This window comes from Lissotriton helveticus, chromosome 4_1, assembly GCF_964261635.1.
Source record: "Lissotriton helveticus chromosome 4_1, aLisHel1.1, whole genome shotgun sequence".
NCBI classification, from domain to species: Eukaryota; Metazoa; Chordata; class Amphibia; order Caudata; family Salamandridae; genus Lissotriton; species Lissotriton helveticus.
In genome coordinates this window covers 1,889,742,600-1,889,762,374 of record NC_136063.1, presented here as the reverse complement: position 1 = coordinate 1,889,762,374, position 19,775 = coordinate 1,889,742,600, and the positions used below count along the sequence as shown (strand labels likewise).

General features: G+C 42.3%; 1 protein-coding gene across 3 annotated transcripts in view; it reads left to right on the top strand.

The window, feature by feature from the left end:
• LOC144827735 (sodium- and chloride-dependent neutral and basic amino acid transporter B(0+)-like) overlaps positions 1 to 19,775 on the top strand; it is a 1,401,915-nt gene that overhangs the window by 607,744 nt on the left and 774,396 nt on the right. Inside the window, exon 10 of one of the 3 annotated variants that reach the window (XM_078685943.1) lies at positions 16,896 to 17,487. The exons of the other annotated variants lie outside the window; for them this stretch is intronic. Within the exon in view, the coding sequence (XP_078542069.1) occupies positions 16,896 to 17,326 (431 nt within the window). The 3' untranslated portion in view covers positions 17,327 to 17,487. Of the gene's footprint in view, positions 1 to 16,895; positions 17,488 to 19,775 lie in introns of those variants that run through there. 3 annotated transcript variants of the gene reach the window in all.

Below are 19,775 nucleotides of genomic sequence, written 5' to 3'. Positions count from 1 at the left end.
GATTGAATTTTTAAGAATAAAATTTGATGGAATTGAGGAAGTTCAGCAAATTAGTCGCTGTTCAAATCGTTTTTTGCTTGTGAAAGACTTATATGTCCGTCGGAAGCAATTTCCAATTTGTTTGGCATATGCAGTGACTATTCACAAATCTCAAGGTTTAAGTGTAGATTGTGCTTTGGTAAATATTGGAAGCACTGTATTCAAAGAGGGTATGGCATATGTTGCTTTATCGCGAGTTAGAACTGTATGTGGACTTTATTTAATTGATTATGATGAGACAAAGATTAGTGCAGATTTAAATTGTGTGAAGGAGTATAATAGGTTAAGAAGAGAATATGCTCCAAGTTTACCTCAATATCCTTTAATTGAAAGGCGTATGGTTGCTCAGAAAAGGAAAAATGAGGAGAAATGTGCTGAAGTAGTTGAGAAACGACGAAAAAAAGATGTAGCTGTTGTTGGTAGGCATAAGAAAACAGTTAGTATTGAAGAGATTGTTGGATTTAAGTTTGAAAACAGGTCTGGTGTCAACTGTTATGCAAATGTAGTAGTTAATGTTGTTTTTTTTCTAAAAAATGTTAAGGAACAGATTGTAGAAAATCAGGAGCAAACATTTTGCTATTCCTTAAATTCTATATTTGAAAAATGTAGTAATGGTGAAGTGAAGTAGGAAGTGTTTCAGAACTAAGGAATGTTTTAGACATATGTGCAGGAGTAAATCAATTTTCACAGAATATTCAGCAAGATTGTCAGGAATTTATTATGTATATGTTTACAGTTTTGGAAGATGAAGGTGTAGATATTGATAATCTTTTTGGTCTTTCTTATAAATGGGAACATAAGTGTGATAATTGCTCATTTTCAAGTAGTACTGATATACACAGTGAAAGATTTATATATTTAACATTACCAGACTGTAAAGAAGTGTCTTTTAATAAACTAGTTAAAGATGCGCATCAGAACATGGTCTGTTCTCAATGTAAGTCTGAAATGTTATCAACTTTATTTATCCATAGATATGGACAATATGTAATATTAATGTTTCAACGATGCAGAGCTGATGGGAGTAAATTGTCAACTTTAATTAAAAATTTTGTGGCTACTCAAGTATCTATTTCTAGAAGAACATTTGTAACTGTAGCCATTATTTTTCATGAAGGGCCTTCCACATCATCAGGACATTATACAGCTTATTTGAAGTGTGGAAGTGGCTGGACGCTTTGCAATGATACCCAATTGACTTTTAAGAAACGTTTGCCTTTTGCCTTAACTAACTCCTATCTGCTATTTTTGGAACCCAAATTTCAGTAGAATCACTTGCTGTAGGAAGATTAATACTGTAAAGATATGAAACTTTCTTGTTTACAAATATCATGTGACTGAGGGTCTACAAATCTATAAATGAAATTTGTGTTTGATATAGTGATAACATCAGGTAGAAATGTAGTTAATGTTTGATGGTATAAAACATGTTACACATTTTTACTAAAAAGGTTCACAAAAGAATAGATAAGATTCAGATTAAGAAATTTCAGAAAAAAACTACTTAACTCATAGTATTTGGCCATGTGGAAAAATATGAGAGAATAAAATGAGTACTTTAGATAATTATTTTAGAACATATATGGACACAAGTTTTTGGGAGAGGTATTTAAAAGATAATGAGTTAACTTATACAATTTGGCCACGCGGAAAGGTATGAGAGAAGAAAATGTATACTTAAGATAGATTTTTATAGGCGATACTTGCACAGTGTTTTTTTGAGATATATTTAAAAATAGGTTTAATTAGTTTGTAACTGTGGAATATGTAGTGTGCTTACTCAAGAAATTGCGAGTTTGAGAAAAACATTTAAGATATGTTTTTTTCAGGTATTTATAATATGTATGGAGATTTTGGATGGGTTTTTTAAACACAATCATTTTGATTGTGTTTTTTTCCCCCGCTGTTATATGATGATTAATATTGAAATCACTGTTTATAGTGAAAATCAATGTATTCTGAGGACAGCAAAAATAAACCATTTAATATGTTGTTTGAGTTATTTTGTTACATTGAATTTAGAAATATGTATTAAAACATATTTTTTTACTGTCTTCCACAGATATTATATTTATAAGGTAAGTACAACTAATAACATCCGAGAGTTTTCTCTGCCTCTCTCTTATTGACTCCTACTTTTTTTTATTTTATGAAATGTACATTATAATCTTATTTTTACTTTTCTTTCACAGGTACTACGTTTTTAAAAGAAATTTACTTTACTTTTTTACTATTTTTTAGGTAAGTATAAAAAATAAAGAAACTTTTACATCACTGTGTCATTTCTTTGTCTATCCTGCTTAAAGCAATGTCATGTTTAATATAAGCACTTCCACATAGGATTGGGTTCATTGTTATAAGGTATGCTTCAAAAGTGATTTAATGAAATGAGCGACATTTCACTGAGTGAGTTCAGCAACACTGATATATGAAAACATTGGTGGGAAATGATATTAAATGTTACATGTTGTTCTTTCCAGGAGTTTAAGTCCTTTGCTGCAGTGGCAATTCTGCCTCAGCATTAGGGGCCGGGGGGCTGAGTGGTACTTCTATTCTCATGATAGAGCTACTCCTTCATGAGCCACGGTTGAGATCTGTTCATGATACAGTGGTTCTGTCATGGCTCTGCTTAGTCAATAGAACGTGTCATGGAGGCGCAATATTAGTGCTGTGCAAGCACAGCGGCAAGCTCATGACAAAACTGGTCCATCCTGAGGACAGCTGAGGCAATGCTCGTGATGGAGCGGCTCTGTCATGAGCATGGAAGGACTTAACAGGTGTTAAAAAAACCTGAGGGGTCTTTTCAAAGAGAGTGTTGGTTGTAATTTAAAGGGCACTTTAAAACACATTGTGGCAGCTTTATGTTGACGTTGTGTCTCTTTGCGCCACAATTTCGTCAGTTTATTTAATACAATGACAGTGGAAATAATGTACCATATTTACAACGTTATGGATTTAGGAGATATGTCACATTCTAAAGCCCTGCACCATAAGGAAGTGTTCCTCTGAAGGAATGCGTCTTGAAAGTGGCTGACTGTAATGTATGATATTTCACTCAGTGACTTTCAGACCTATGCTGTTTCAAAACTGTGCATGTGCTTGAAGCAGGCGTAGGTATTGACGCAGTATTGTGAATATAGTGCATTGGTGAGCCTTGCTGGAGCTGCATCACACTTGCAATGCAACTCTAGCGATGTATTACTTTTTCAGCACAGATGTGTTACGCATGTATGGTGTTTTTGTACCATGGTGCGCCAAATTTCAAATGTGGCACACCATGGGTAACGGAGCACTAGCATACTGTGGTGCACATTAACTGGTGCATATCTGGGTATGAAGTAGTTAACATAAATCTGCCCCATAGGTTACAAATCCGCGTTTAGTAGAGTGTTCGGCCTTTGTAGTGTTATGTTTTTTCTGTTATTCTATGTAGGTATGTAATATTGCAAGATTTTTGTCACGAAAAAGAAGCCATGAGTATTGGGTTTGTGAAAGATTGCAAGATTTTTTAAATTAAAAAGCAAGAACCATGGCATTGTTTAATATAGCATTGTAAATACTTATCTTTAACAATGATGAGAGAGTAAAAAAAGGTTAACCTGATGTTTTAAAGTTATTCACAGGCTTCTTTAGAGGAAGTGTTCTATAATAATGTAATATGTGACGTCATCAGCAGTGCATTACACGCGCAAGTTATAGTGAGTCCAACTAACTATAACGTGGAATTTCATTGGTTTTATATCAGTAAAATTTGCAGCTAACTATAACTGGTGTCAAACCTATGGTTTTTTCAGTGAATTTCATAGGTTTTGTAAATGCTACTTCCTAACTATAACGTGTGTAAAACCTATGGTTTTTTCAGTGAATATATACATATATATATATATATATATATATATATATATATATATATATATATATATATATATATATATATATATTGTTGCAGCAAATGTCCCAATATGAGAGGAGCAGGCAGAAGCTGGTGCTGGCGGCGAGGTTCGGGACACCCTCGCAAAACAATGAATACAGCAAAGTTTCTTCAAAAGAAGACGCTGCACACTACCTCAATTGTGTGACTTATTTGTTTATTTCTTGTAGGTTCCCCACCTACGCGTTTCAGACAGGTAAACTGTCCTTGATCACGGTTACAAACACGTGTCCATCATTTGTGTCTACCTTTTATACTGACAAACTCCACCTGGCTATTAGGATGCATTGTGGGTTCAGTAGTTCAATTTTTGCATTCATTTAGTTTGCACTGCGCTTTTACCAGCCGGATCGCGGCATTGTAGTGGCATTAGTGAACGTTTCTTTATTGATGTTATTAATCAGCGCTATGACTGCAAATACCATAGCATTATTTATACACTATGTATATTTCTGATGCAGTTTGCGCAACCATATGGGAGGGATCATGGACTGAGTGTCCATGGTTTACATTCGATGGCTAAGTGCCCGGCCCTGATTTACTCATGGCGATTTGAGGCTGAGTGCCTCCGTCCGATAATGTCATTCAATGCTTTGATCAACAGCCGGCTTGGCGCAGAGTTAAAAACTATTAGTTTCATTTTAGTCACTTAGATTGCACTATCAGTCAAGTTATCATGATGGACTGATGGACACGTGTTTGTAACCGTGATCAAGGACAGTTTACCTGTCTGAAACGCGTAGGTGGGGAACCTACAAGAAATAAACAAATAAGTCACACAATTGAGGTAGTGTGCGGCGTCTTCTTTTGAAGAAACTTTGCTGTATTCACTGTTTTGCGAGGGTGTCCCGAACCTCGCCGCCAGCACCAGCTTCTGCCTGCTCCTCTCATATTGGGACATTTGCTGCAACAATATATATATATATATATACATATATATATATATATTCTGCCTGCTCCTCTCGTATTCATATATATATATATATAGCAAAACAAAATCCTTTCAGGCATAGAGTGGCGCATAAATTATGCAAAAAAGAAGGAGGGAACTCTGGGTAGTTCTCAGTTTAGGTGGAAAGCAGCTCCTGTTAGAGCACTCTCAACACCAGCGACAGTCTAGATCTGCTCACCTCAAATGTCTGTTTTTCTATCAAAGTTTTTAAGCTTAGGATTAGCAAAGTGCCATCTACGCCGAGATAGAAAAGGACAAAGTATTTTGCCATTTCTACAGCAAAGTGTTTAAGCATAGGACTAGCACAATGCAGTCCTTGCCGAGCTGTAAAATGACAAAAGCCATTTATCACTCCAGGCACAGTATTACAGCTCTGAATTGGTAAAATACCAACTCAAGCCAACCTGAAATGAGTATAAGCAACCCCTGACACAGTGTTTCGCTCTAATTAGAGCTCTTCAGAGAGGTATAGTTTTGTCTAGACACAAGGGAGCACCCAGTATAAGTCAAAACAAACCCCTTTCAGGCATAGAGTGATGCATAAATTATGCAAAAAAGAAGAAGGAGAGAACTCTGGGTAGTTCTCAGTTTAGGTGGAAAGCAGCTCCAGTTAGAGCACTCTTAACACCAGCGACACTCCAGATCTGCTCACCTCAAATGTCTGTTTTTCTATCAAAGTTGTTAAGCTTAGGATTAGCAAAGTGCCATCCACGCCGAGATAGAAAAGGACAAAGTCTTTTGCCATTTCTACAGCGAAGTCTTTAAGCATAGGACTAACACAATGCTGTCCTTGCCGTGCTGTAAAATGACAAAAGCCATTTATCACTCCAGGCACAGTATTACAGCTCTGAATAGGTAAAATACCAACTCAAGCCAACCTGAAATGAGTAAAAGCAACCCCTGACACAGTGTTTTGCTCTAATTAGAGCTCTTCAGAGAGGTATAGTTTTGTCTAGACACAAGGGAGCACCCAGTATAAGTCAAAACAAAACCGTTTCAGGCATAGAGTGATGCATAAATTATGCAAAAAAGAAGAAGGAGAGAACTCTGGGTAGTTCTCAGTTTAGGTGGAAAGCAGCTCCAGTTAGAGCACTCTCAACACCAGCGACACTCTTGATCAGCTCACCTCAAATGACTGTTTTTCTATCAAAGTTTTTAAGCATAGGATTATGCCCCCGGGCCGGATATGGCCTCTGGAGGAGGGCCACAAGGCCCCTTCCAAAAAAAAAAAATAGGGGTCAGGCCCTGGGGGATAGGGCCCCCAGGGCCAATAAAATAGGAAAAGAAGGGGGGCCACACAGCCCCCCTCGTTAAAAAAATCTAATACAAAAAAAGACCGGCATTGCGCAGGAGGCCCCGCCCCCTCCCTGCAGCACTCTGCAAACTTGCCCCCTGGCGGGTTTGCAGATGGGGAACTAATTCACCTTGAATACTGGGGGTCCCTGGGGGCCAACTAGCCCCCCAGGAATCTCCAGTATGCGCCAGGGAGCTGTGTTGCAGAGAGGTTTTCAGAGGCCACGCCCCTTTTTACACCTCTCTGCAATGCAGCTCTGTGGCATCTAATGGAGGTACCTGGTGGGCTAGTTGCACCCCAGGGACCCTCAGTATTCAAGGGGAGTTAATCTCCAACTTAAAACGCCCCACTGGGTGCATTTGCACAGTGGTGAAGAGAGGGGGCGAGGTCTGAGGTGACATGTATGCAAACACGCCCTGTAGCGTGTTTTAAGTTGAGGAAATAATTCCTCTTTAATCCTGAGTTCCCCTGGGGGTCAACTAGCCCAGAGGGTACCTGGTGGGCTAGTTGGCCCCCAGGGACCCTCAGGATGGAAGAGGAATCAATTCCCCAACTTAAAACGTGCCACAGGGCGTGTTTACACACGTCACCTCAGGCCCTGCCCCTTCCTTCACCATTGTGCAAACGGGCCCCCTGGGGAGTTGTAAGTTGGGGTAAATAATTCCCCTTTAATACTGAGTGTCCCAGATGGCCAACTAGGCCACCACGTACCCCCAGTATGTGCCAGGGAGCTGCCCTATTATGTTCTAGGGTCTTGCAGAGGAGGTCATGGTAATCACAGGGGTACCCCAATGCATAGTGTTCCCTAGTGTATGTAGTTGATTTCGCTGTATTCTAAGTGTCTTTTAGCATAGCACTGGCTCTGGGCCTGGGCCTGGTTAGTCAGATTATTTTATTTGTTATTAATTTTATTTTTTTATTGGCATTTCCAAACATTACATTTTATAGAGTTAGTCAGATTAATTTACTATCAGTACCAGTCAGAAAAAGTTGTGGTTACAGGAGGACTTTTTACTCCTCTGTTGGTTCTTTCTGTACACCTTTTCTTCTTCCTCCTTTTTTCTTCGTCTTTGTGGACTTCTGTTGCTTCTTTCCGCATTTCTTTTTTTTCCCTTTCTGTGCGTTTTTTCCTCTTTCTTCGTATGTCCTACCTTTGTAGGCATAATTAGAAATTAGCATTTAAAAAACCTTAGGAATTCACTTAAAAGGTTTCAGGGGCTTTATAGTTAGTTGGACATTTTACTCGTACAAAACCATAGAAATTCCCTCGTTATAGTTAGTTCAGCTAACTATAACTCGCGCGCCCGTAGTGCACTGCTGATGACGTCACATATTCCATCACTCATGATATGGTCAGTGACATCACTCATGACATCACTGATGACATCTCAAATGACATAAGGTAACTCCAATGTTATACTATGGGAGAGATAGTACTTGCAGTAGTGAACCACTAATTTTAGGAGTTTTTCATTAGCAGGACATGTAAAACTTAAAAGTACATGCCCTGCCTTTTAAATACATTACACTCACTAGTGTAGAAGTTACGGCATGACTTTATGCCAGGTGAGGGTTGTAGGAAAGGGAAATCCTATAAAGAGAGTCATTTTCTCTCTGGATGTCTTTTCTCTTTTTGAAACTCAGGAGCAGCAATATTGTCGTGGTGTGACCAGGTCTTTAAGTGGAAGCTTTTTCAATATTATATACAAGCCATAGTTGCTGCTTATTTATCTTATGCAACTAACATCCATTGACGAAGCCAATAGTCCTGACTTGTTGTATTTATGATGTTACTTGTATCATATATCTCTATGGAATGACAGAAACCGCAAAATACAAGTTGGGCAGCACACTATGCTAAGCACAGATTTTTAGCTGATGTGTTTTTAAGCCACGCCACTAACTGCATTGGCCACACCCCTTTGAGAGACCCCTCCCCCCCAGTTTTTAAATCCCACTTAAAGCCCTGTGAAGAGGATCACGTGGCCATCGTATTTTCAGACCAAGTGCAGGAAGAGTAGAAGCAGTGTAAGAAGAGAGAGCTGGAAGAAGTGAGAATGGCAGCAGAGAATAGAATCTGCTAAAAGCAAGTTGCGTGTCCCTCAGGAAGCCATACTGTATCCTGCAGGGCTCCCTTGTGGACAGCGGAGCCACCATCCTCCCTATGCTGCTACTGGGTCTTTGTCTGCAAATACCAATGTCTGCCTATGCTTAAACCCACAGTTCCCATAGATGGCTTTTGTTGGGAAGACTAGTCAGAGTCATCAATTCAGTACTGTGAGCAACTAGAAGGTGAAATTAAGAGTGTGCAGAGAGCAAGTTAGGGAAACGGGTTGCATCATGGCGAGCTTTCTCGGTAAAGCGCAGAGCTGAGTGCCTGTTTTATGTGCCTGCAGGACATAACATGGTTCATCCCTCAGTGCAGGCCAAGTGAATCCAGGGAGCGGGCAAAGGGAATTTGGATAGCAGAAAATCAGAGCTATAGGGCCTCCTTCTGCTTTTGTTTCTAACCCTATTACTTTTACCCTTCTTCACCTGCTGTTTTTGTTCCACACCTTTATGTGCTTTTCTCCATACTTTCTCTATAACACAGTATCTGAACATCTTTATTCCTGTCTCTATTCTCGATTGTATATTTGCTTTTCCTTCTGTTGTAATTTGTGTGAATCCTATCTTGCTGTCTCTATCTTTTCCTTTCAATATGTGCATCTCACCTATGTCCCACCAATGTCTAGAGAACCAATGGGTTTTTCATGACATCGAAGCACCAGTGGAATAAAAGTATTTCCATATTCATCCTTAAATAAATGTCAATAAATAAAAACAATATTGCATTGTTATCGGCCTGTTGGGAGTGGATTTGGGATGTCGCACAGTCTTAGTTCCATTTTGTACGCCGTATTTCCCTCTTATACTCTCCAATTCTCTACTAGGGGCCGGTATGATTTTCATTGATTATCTGCATACCAGGAGGTTGACATAGTTTCGACATTTCTGGAAATTTTCTCTTTAGGTTCATGTAAAGAAACAGCTAAAATAAATGTTTGGTGTGTATACATGTCTGGAGTATTCTATTGTTAGGTCTCACCTACGCAGCGCGCATGCACTAAATAGGAGAGGACCTCTTGGAATTGATCAGCTTTTTTGCCCAAAAACGTGCACGCTTTGCATTGCTTTCAATTGCACCGCATGCACGTTTGGAGTTTCCCTTGCAGGAGCGAGCTTTGGCGACATCGGTTTGTAATTATCTTGCAAACAAATGGTGCCCCTGCTCGCTCCCGCAAGGGAAACGCTGTGGGTGTCTTGCAGGCCGTGTCACGCTCCCTGGAAGTAGTAATATTTTTTCTTTTCCTCAGCAAGAATTAATTTTTTTTCCATGCTCCGTACTGGGTATGTTAACTTAACTAACCATACCATATATAATAAGGTGATAACGAAAATTGTAAGCAAGATTCACCGACATTGTGGACATGCCCGGTTTCTTTTTAAGAAGTGTGGGTTCTTCAAGTAAACTAGATTTTTCGCTATCATTGTGTTTTCAGCATTGTTGTCACCAAATTGTTGAGTTGAAAGATGTCTCCTGAATCTGTCTTGATTTAAGTAGAAGGAACACACCTTGTGAAGCCCATATAGGCCAGGACAAGTCCACAACTAACAAAGAAGGGTTTCATGGTAATAAGAATGGAACTTTCTGACATAACCTTCTGCTGCAATCAAAGTTACAACAAGGGGTGGTGAGGGACAGAGTCTCTGAATAAAGCAGAATACTCTCACCCAGTCAAAAGATCAGGGCTAGATCCAACACCGTTTTTTAACTCATTGCACCATCCCAGTTTCAGAACCTGGCTGTATGCAAATTAGTCTGTTCCTGTCCCAGTGCATGATGGGAACAGGGCAAACCAAACTACAAAAGCCAATTCTTACACTGGGAAGGAAACAAGCTTCCGGGGACCGGTTTCTGGCATTACAGCCGTCTTCGGCCCGGCTTGCTTGAATCCTGATGGTGCAATGAGTAAGGGACTCATGTCTGAGTATACCCTTCCACGCTTAGGGTGGACAAAAATATTTACAACAAGGGGTGGTGAGGGACAGAGTCTCTGAATAAAGCAGAATACTCTCACCCAGTCAAAAGATCAGGGCTAGATCCAACACCGTTTTTTAACTCATTGCACCATCCCAGTTTCAGAACCTGGCTGTATGCAAATTAGTCTGTTCCTGTCCCAGTGCATGATGGGAACACGGCAAACCAAACTACAAAAGCCAATTCTTACACTGGGAAGGAAACAAGCTTCCGGGGACCGGTTTCTGGCATTACAGCCGTCTTCGGCCCGGCTTGCTTGAATCCTGATGGTGCAATGAGGAAGGGACTCATGTCTGAGTATACCCTTCCACGCTTAGGGTGGACAAAAATATTTACAACAAGGGGTGGTGAGGGACAGAGTCTCTGAATAAAGCAGAATACTCTCACCCAGTCAAAAGATCAGGGCTAGATCCAACACCGTTTTTTAACTCATTGCACCATCCCAGTTTCAGAACCTGGCTGTATGCAAATTAGTCTGTTCCTGTCCCAGTGCATGATGGGAACAGGGCAAACCAAACTACAAAAGCCAATTCTTACACTGGGAAGGAAACAAGCTTCCGGGGACCGGTTTCTGGCATTACAGCCGTCTTCGGCCCGGCTTGCTTGAATCCTGATGGTGCAATGAGTAAGGGACTCATGTCTGAGTATACCCTTCCACGCTTAGGGTGGACAAAAATATTTACAACAAGGGGTGGTGAGGGACAGAGTCTCTGAATAAAGCAGAATACTCTCACCCAGTCAAAAGATCAGGGCTAGATCCAACACCGTTTTTTAACTCATTGCACCATCCCAGTTTCAGAACCTGGCTGTATGCAAATTAGTCTGTTCCTGTCCCAGTGCATGATGGGAACAGGGCAAACCAAACTACAAAAGCCAATTCTTACACTGGGAAGGAAACAAGCTTCCGGGGACCGGTTTCTGGCATTACAGCCGTCTTCGGCCCGGCTTGCTTGAATCCTGATGGTGCAATGAGTAAGGGACTCATGTCTGAGTATACCCTTCCACGCTTAGGGTGGACAAAAATATTTACAACAAGGGGTGGTGAGGGACAGAGTCTCTGAATAAAGCAGAATACTCTCACCCAGTCAAAAGATCAGGGCTAGATCCAACACCATTTTTTAACTCATTGCACCATCCCAGTTTCAGAACCTGGCTGTATGCAAATTAGTCTGTTCCTGTCCCAGTGCATGATGGGAACAGGGCAAACCAAACTACAAAAGCCAATTCTTACACTGGGAAGGAAACAAGCTTCCGGGGACCGGTTTCTGGCATTACAGCTGTCTTCGGCCCGGCTTGCTTGAATCCTGATGGTGCAATGAGTAAGGGACTCATGTCTGAGTATACCCTTCCACGCTTAGGGTGGACAAAAATATTTACAACAAGGGGTGGTGAGGGACAGAGTCTCTGAATAAAGCAGAATACTCTCACCCAGTCAAAAGATCAGGGCTAGATCCAACACCGTTTTTTAACTCATTGCACCATCCCAGTTTCAGAACCTGGCTGTATGCAAATTAGTCTGTTCCTGTCCCAGTGCATGATGGGAACAGGGCAAACCAAACTACAAAAGCCAATTCTTACACTGGGAAGGAAACAAGCTTCCGGGGACCGGTTTCTGGCATTACAGCCGTCTTCGGCCCGGCTTGCTTGAATCCTGATGGTGCAATGAGTAAGGTTACAGCACACTCGCACCTCAAGATTGGATTGGAGATTACAGAACTCACTGAAAAGAGTGATTGATTAAAGAAAAGCAAGCACTTTTCACAAGTAACATTGAATACTTCGAACAGCTTGCAAAGTAAACACTCTTGGCTAGGGTTACTGAATGTCACAGAGGGTGACTGCAGCAGGGCTACACTTTCACCCTACTAAAAAAAACCTCTCTGTCCAGGCTGCTCTCGTAAATAATGTATTTCTACTGCGCTTCACTTCACACCAGAAGGTTTCAGAATGATTTCTTAGTGGTGAAAGGTGTGGGGTTTCCTTGAACATCAGACATCCATGAAAGGAGAGTTAGGAAGAACCTTTCAGATGTGCCTAATTTAGCTGCTCGACCCAGCTTAGAAGCGAGCAGCCTCAGAAAGGTGGAACTCTCCAACATAGCCAAAACTTCAAAATAAACACATAAGGTCCCAAAAGCAAGACCTTTTGGCTATGCCAATGCTTGTTTTTAATTTCATTTTGCATGCTGCTGAGACATGGACGTGCGCAGGACGCTTAATACAAATGTATATAATTTACAAAGTTAGATGTGTTGTCATAACAGAGGTATAGCCAAGGGATAATTACGGAGGAGCCTTTTTGATGCTGCTGCACAGGTCAAAGCTCTTTCACCCATTGTGCTCCATAGGTTCCCAACAGATTCTCATAGAAAGACAGCATGCAAACAAACCTCTCATGGATTTGGTGAGCATAATCCAAGGTGGTTGGTCAAATTTATATATCCCACCAGAAACGGGCGTAATGCAGGCCTCAAATCAAATCAAATCTCTGCAAACTCTGCGGCTCAGGGAGGCTCAACCTTTAGGGCACTCCATTTGTTGTACTTTGGTCTTAATCTGGAACGGTCTCTACTGTGTTTAATAGATTGGATTGGAGGCTGACCGTCTTCCAGTACCCTAAGCCTCTGGTTCCCTCCTCAGGCCGTTGCCTGAGAAACTCTTGTGATTTCCCCCATGATGAAGCATGACTCCGGGTGGAGTGTGATGCCAGTCCATCACTTTTTGTGAGATGCCCAACTACCTTTAGGGCACTCCATTTGTTGTACTTTGGTCTTAATCTGGAACGGTCTCTACTGTGTTTAATAGGCTCCTATTCAGCCTAAGACCTATGAATATCTGTGAGATATACGAGACTCAGGGGCCTCTCATCTCATTCTGCAAGGTGGGCACCATTCTGCGTTGTGGCACTCCTCCAGGCTATGTTGGTTGCACTTCTGCACAACTTATGGCAATCCTACATGGCCCATGTACTGCTTTTACTACCTGCATCTGTAATGTATTGCATGGCAGACCAGGTCTACCCAGGCTGTGGTTACAACATTAATAATGGACGTGGTGGTTTGTCAGGAAACTCGATTCAGGATGTCAAAAGCATAGACACCACATCAAGGCAGAAGGCTGAAGTAGAGAGATCGAAAGAAACATATTGACCCATGTTGATTATACACTTTTCTTTTAATCACATTGCTATACTAAAGTGCCAGTAAATGCCTGTGGTAAAATAGTGGTTAGCACGTCAACAAAGTTGCTCATTGCTATCACACATATGTCAGTATTGTCATTCCTACATAATACTGTATGAAACTGAATTGGTAGCTGGAGGAATGAGGCCTTAGTTTTCATGTAAACAGTGTCCCGGCTCCTATAAATTCAAACAATATCAATGTAGTACCTAGATATAAAAGTAGGTTTCTGTGAGTAATATGGCCTTACCCTTTGTATCTTTCCAAAAACACCAAGGCCATCCTTGGTGAATAGCGCATGGGATAACTAAGCAAAAGCACAAAAATGCAGTGACGATAATGATGGACAAATGAAGGGGTGAGGATATGGTAAAATAATTGTTATTGCATTTGTATTTAAACAAATTCGAATATACATATGTCAAGGTACCTGTGACAAGTTTGTTCTTTAAAAGTAATTTGGGATATTTAGTGTGTTCCTTTCAAGAGCATGAACTTTCATTACTTACATTTCAGGTGTTACTTTTTATTTTCAAACTAAGCACTCCATGAGAGAGCATGTGTCCAGCCGTCTCGATCATGTGCTTTTCTCTCTCACTCCACCTCTTCTGTGTTGCTCTCTCCCGCCTGAGTGTTTTTCCCCAGCCCCTCTGTGTTGTGCTGACCCTCTTGTGCTTCTCTCTCACATTGCTTCTTGCTCGTGGGCTTCTCCCTACCACCATCCCAATCCACGTTACAACCACTCCCTGCCTCCTAGTTGCTGAACCTCCCCCCCACACACCTGTGGTCTTTTTAAGTTTTGACTGCACAGCACTGTGCTTGTGAAATCTATTGTTTTTAATATAAATCTTAAAAGGGGTTTGTCCGCCCACTCACTTTCCTGACTTTTCATTGGTTCTTGTGCTTGCCACTAACTTTTCTGCCGTTTTTATTGGCTATAGCAAAATTTCCTGCATTTACCAATGCTTGTTCCTCCTCTGCTTCTCTTCTCACTGTCCCATAGCCAAAATACTGTTACCATTCACTTTGGTGGAACTATTTTTCATAAAGTGTTGGCTCTTTCTGCTCTTGAAGCAGATTGATATAGACCAAGTTATCACACAGAGAGATTATGGGCCAGATGTAGGTAGCCCTCAGTAACGGCCGAAAATCGGTGTTTTCGGCCGTTACCGACCGGTATTGAGCATTTGGGATGTAGGAGACCGAAAATCGTCTGAATCGGTAAATTTACCGAATCGGTAAAATACCGAATCGGATAATTTACCGAATCGGTAAAGTTACCGAATCGGTAAAATACCGAATCGGTAAATAAGAAGTGGTAAAATTGAATATTGAGATTAGGTAAGCTCTTAAATACCGAATTTGCCTGAAATTCGGTATTTAAGAGTCGGTATTTACAATGGATTGAAATCAGGTGGTAACCAGGTGCAGCCTATAAAAAAGGACCCAAAATGCAATTTTTTTTGCACAATGGCGGCATTTTATGTCATTGCAAGACGGCTACAGGAGAAAGGAGAGAGGGAATGGCAGAGAGAGGAGCAGGTCTACAGACAGAGAGTCACCTTTTTCATGCTCACAGAGGCATAGACACTCCAGAGGTACAGGTTGGCCCCAGACACCATCTTGGACCTCATCAGGGACCTCCAATCACTGTTGGAGCACACTAGCCCAAGGGCACACGCTATTCCACCCCACGTGCAGGTGCTGTGCAGCCTACACCTGCTTGCGTCTGGGAGCTACCAGAGCGTGGTTGCTGCGGTAGGTGGGGTGACCCAGAGCAGCCTGTCACGCTTTTTCCACAAATTCCTTGACGCCATGTTACAGAGGATGGAGCATTATATAACTTTTCCTGCAACCCATGCTGAACTGGTCCAAACAAAATCTGACTTTTACCAGATTGCGTGATTCCCTAATATCATTGGCTGCATTGATGGCACGCACATTCCCATTTGTCCCCCTGCTGCTACTGAATATATATACAGGAATAGGAAGTCCACCCACACCATCAACATGCAGGTGATCTGCAATGCCAAGTTCACCATCACTGACCTTGTGGCAAAATTCCCAGGGAGTACCCACGACTCCTTTATATTCCAGAACAGCGGCATCTATGCATGGCTGACAGCAGGGGAATTTGGTGAAGGATACCTCCTAGGTAAGACACAGTGTTCGACACCTTTAACACCTATTGCAGTCAGAAGTACATGTATGCATGTGAGTCATGTTTTCCTATTTCCTTTTAGGGGACAGTGCATATGCCCTCCGCTCCTTCATACTCATCCCCTACCTCAACCCCTCAACACCCAGCCAAAGGAGATATAACCGGGCCCACAAGAGCACAAGAAATGTCGTAGAGCGTACCTTTGGTATCTGGAAAAGCAGGTTCAGGTGCTTGCACAAGAGTGGAGGTGCACGCTAGTATACCCCCATCACCTGCTGTAAGATCATTGCTGCCTGTGCTATGTTGCACAACCTTGCTGTGAAGAAGGGTACTGAGGTGGAGTTGTCAGACTATGAGGATCATGACAACGACATTGCTGTGCCTGAAACACAACCTGCTGGAATGTCAACACCAAGTGATGGCAGATACAGACGTGATGAGATTACACGCAACTATTTCTGAGTAAGTAATGAGACTGAGACCTATGTTGAAAGCACGAAATTTCGTTTAATTTAGTATACATCTAGGTATGTTAATGAACAAAATTGCACCAGTAAGCATTTCACTGCAATGCTCACAGTGAGTAAACACACACAGACAGGTGTTGAATTCACCCACCGTAGTTGTATATTGTCACTACGCAGGTTTCAAAGGCACAAATGTTCAACACAAACTTTCTAATTTCTAAATTGTATGTCCAATGGCAGTAGCCCATACTATTAACTGTTCATTTGCGGCCACGCTTTGCACTGCCAGATGGATGTGGCTCACTCTGTTCACTGGGCGTTTGGCCTGTAGCCTCACCTTCTCGCCTGCTGCTCCTCCTTGTCTCTACAACAAGGAGGCTTGCCATGCTGCTCCTACTGGTGCTACCTTCACTCTCCGGCTTGTCAATAGCAGCAGTTTGTGCAGTTTGAGCATTAATTAGAGCCTCTAGTGCACCGGTCATTCCGGCTATGCCCCTTGTCAGGTGATTGTTGTTTTGAGTCAAGACCTCCTGACTGTTCATGCTACGCCTGCATAGCAGGGATGTGGTTGTTGCCAGGCGGTGAATAGCTTTGTCAGTTCTCTGTGCACGCTGCTTCTCCCTGCGCCTTGATGTTATTTCAGAGTCCAGTTTTGTGCACAGTTGCTGCATGGATTGGGTCATGTCATGTATCACTGTTGCCATGTTCTTGTTTACTTCCACCAGTTCCCTGATGCCCTTACCAATTTTCTGCATGTTGATATTGAGGTTGCGCATTTGTCTTTGACAGGACATGATGCCCTTGCCCTGCATCCTCTGAATCTTGACCATGGATCCCTCCAGGCCTTGGAAGACACTGAACCCCTCCCCACGTGGACCTACACTCCTTCCTTGTACTGTGCGGGTCTAGTGGTACTAGGTACAGCCTCTGCCCTGGGCTGCAGAGTGGCAGAGATGTCAGCTCCAGGCAAGTTGTGTGAGTCTTCACCCACCATGTCACCAGCAGCTGTCTCCATTTCCATCAGTGGGGAAACGACATGCCTCCTGCTAGGTTGTGCTGCAGGTGTTTTAATATCCAGTGATGCTGGCATTTCTGGTGACGATAACAATAGTGGGGACTGTGAAGGTCTTGGGGATGCCTGCATTTCTTCAGTGACTTACACACATTGCCTGGAGTTCTTGGGAAGGTGGCTGCCCACTCGGTACACCTGGGTCCTGTGATGCACTGGGACCTGGCTCATGACATTCATCACTCTCGGGTGCCGTGCCTTCTGCCTCCTGTGACTGCCTTCTGGATGTGTGACCTGTGGACATATGAGCGCATATCAGCTAGTTGCAAATGTCTCACAGCCACTACCATTAAACTTAGGAAATTGCACTTATTACATGCTGCCTGCCCTTCATTATGTCTGCAATCATTTGCCTAACTTGGTGGTTACTGTGCTGTATGACATGGTCTTTCATTAACTGACTACATGTACCATGATGCATTGCTACTGTTTTGCACAGACACACTGGGACTGGGGTAACTTAGCTTCAAGGGGTGAGGGTTGGATGAGGGTGTGAGGGGGATTGCTGTGCATGGATCTTACCTTTTCTACTTGCAGCTTTCGCCGAGCTGTCCACTTCTCCCAGTCCGCAGACGCTTTCTGGCTCCAAGGTTGTGGCCACCAGCTCCTTCAGGTCAGTGAGGGTGGGTGCTGTGTTCTTTCCTCCACCTGTTTGCGAGGCCTGTTTGTGGTGGTCTGCAATTATTATTTTTTTGTGAGGCTCCTCAGGTCATAAAACCTCTTTTTTAAATCTTCTGTGACTCTGGTGGTCACTCCCACTGCATTGACTTTCTCAAGGATATCAAGACAAATCTTCCTTTTTGCAGATTCAGGCACAGAGAGGAACTGCCTTCCAAAAAGTTTGTGGTGCACCTTTATCACCTCCTCCACAAGGACCTGGAGCTCCATGCTGCTGAATTTGAGCTTTCTTTTTCTTTCTGTCTGCTCTGTGTCCTTGCTGCTTGCCATGTTTAAGGTTTAAAACAGCACAAACTCTGTCTGCTGCTGCTCCCAGTCTCTCTACTCCAACTGCCTCTCCAGAACCTTCTAATTAGTTGCAGCTGCCTGTGTAGCCACTTCCTGGTAGGGAGGGGGAGGGTAGTTGCACCTGATTGGCTGTTGTCTTAAGTTTCACTTTTGCTTGCTTTCCGATTCGGTATTTACCGATTCGGTATTTACCGATTCGGTATTTCCCATGCATTCCTATGGGCCTTTTGGCCCATAGGGATGAATGGGAAATACCGATTCGGTAAATACCGATTCGGTAAATACCGATTCGGTAATTTCCGAAAGTCTGATACCGAATTTTACAGATTCGGTAAAAAATACCGATTTTTTTTTTACCTACATCTCATTTACCGATTTTTGAATACCGAATCGGTAAAATTAGGTATTTAAGAATCGGTAAATGACATTTACCTACATCTGGCCCTATGTGATTTGCTCAGAATCACAGGATGTTGCAGTGCCAAGCCTCGAACCGGGATCCCCAGCTCTTGAGTCAGCAGCTCTGGCCGTTGCTCCACGTCCTCTTCACTCCCATCATTCCATCCACCATTCCTTTAAAGCAAACTCCATACATACCAGTACAGACTCCATACCTAACGCCCTTCCTTCAGTGAAAACTCCATACCTACCACCCGTCCTCCAAAACATATTGTACTGATGGAAACTCCTTTTCACTTCAAAGGACTGATTGGAACTGAATCTCTGTCTGATTAAGATTAATGAAAAACCTTCTTGAATTTTAGGAGCATTCAAGATCTGACCCTTACTACACGCATAACTATTAGGAAAGATTTAAGTCAAAAATAAGAAGGGTAGGTATCGCCATGAGCATCTGCATTTTTTGTCACACTTTTCTTCAGCAGCACATGTTTATGCGCAGCAATATCTCTGCACTATGCTTACAGCGCATTTGCAAACCTCACTCCCCTCACCCAAAGCCTCCCATAGGTCTAACCACAACACACATCCTTTTCAGTAATGCACTCCGAAAAGGCATCCAGCAACATGATTTAATGCGGAGTGCTTTGCGACCCCATCAGAGATTTGAAAACACTATTTGCTCATGACAATACAAAGTTGATTTTGGTTCCAGTTTGGAGCTCTCTTCTTGTTCACAATCTTTTATTCGGACGTTTTTCAAAATGAGGAGTTTAAGGATGTGTTTAGGCATGTTGTGGGGGAGGGAGGTATAACAGATGGCCTAGCACAAGTTATGAAGTGCACGGTTGGAGATAGGGTGACCAACTGGCATGGGTGCAAATTCAGGAGAGTGAGTGTAAAAATTCAGGACCGTAAGTCAAAATTCAGAACAAAAAATCTGGTCAAAATGTATGTTTTACAGACACATCAGAGGAGTTCGCGCAATAGTATAGAACTAAGTAAATAGAAAATCAACCTAAACTGCACTTTATTCATGGATTAAAAATAAAATCAAAGAGCCCAGAGCACACGGAGCAAGTACTAAAATCTGCAGAACTCCTAAACTGGATGTGCTGTCAATGTTGAACCCCCACATGTATTTACTTGCTGGACTGTAACTATCTCGCAGCGACAACACAACACATTGCCTTAGCATTACATTATGTCACACCGCTTTCTTGCATACAGTGCAC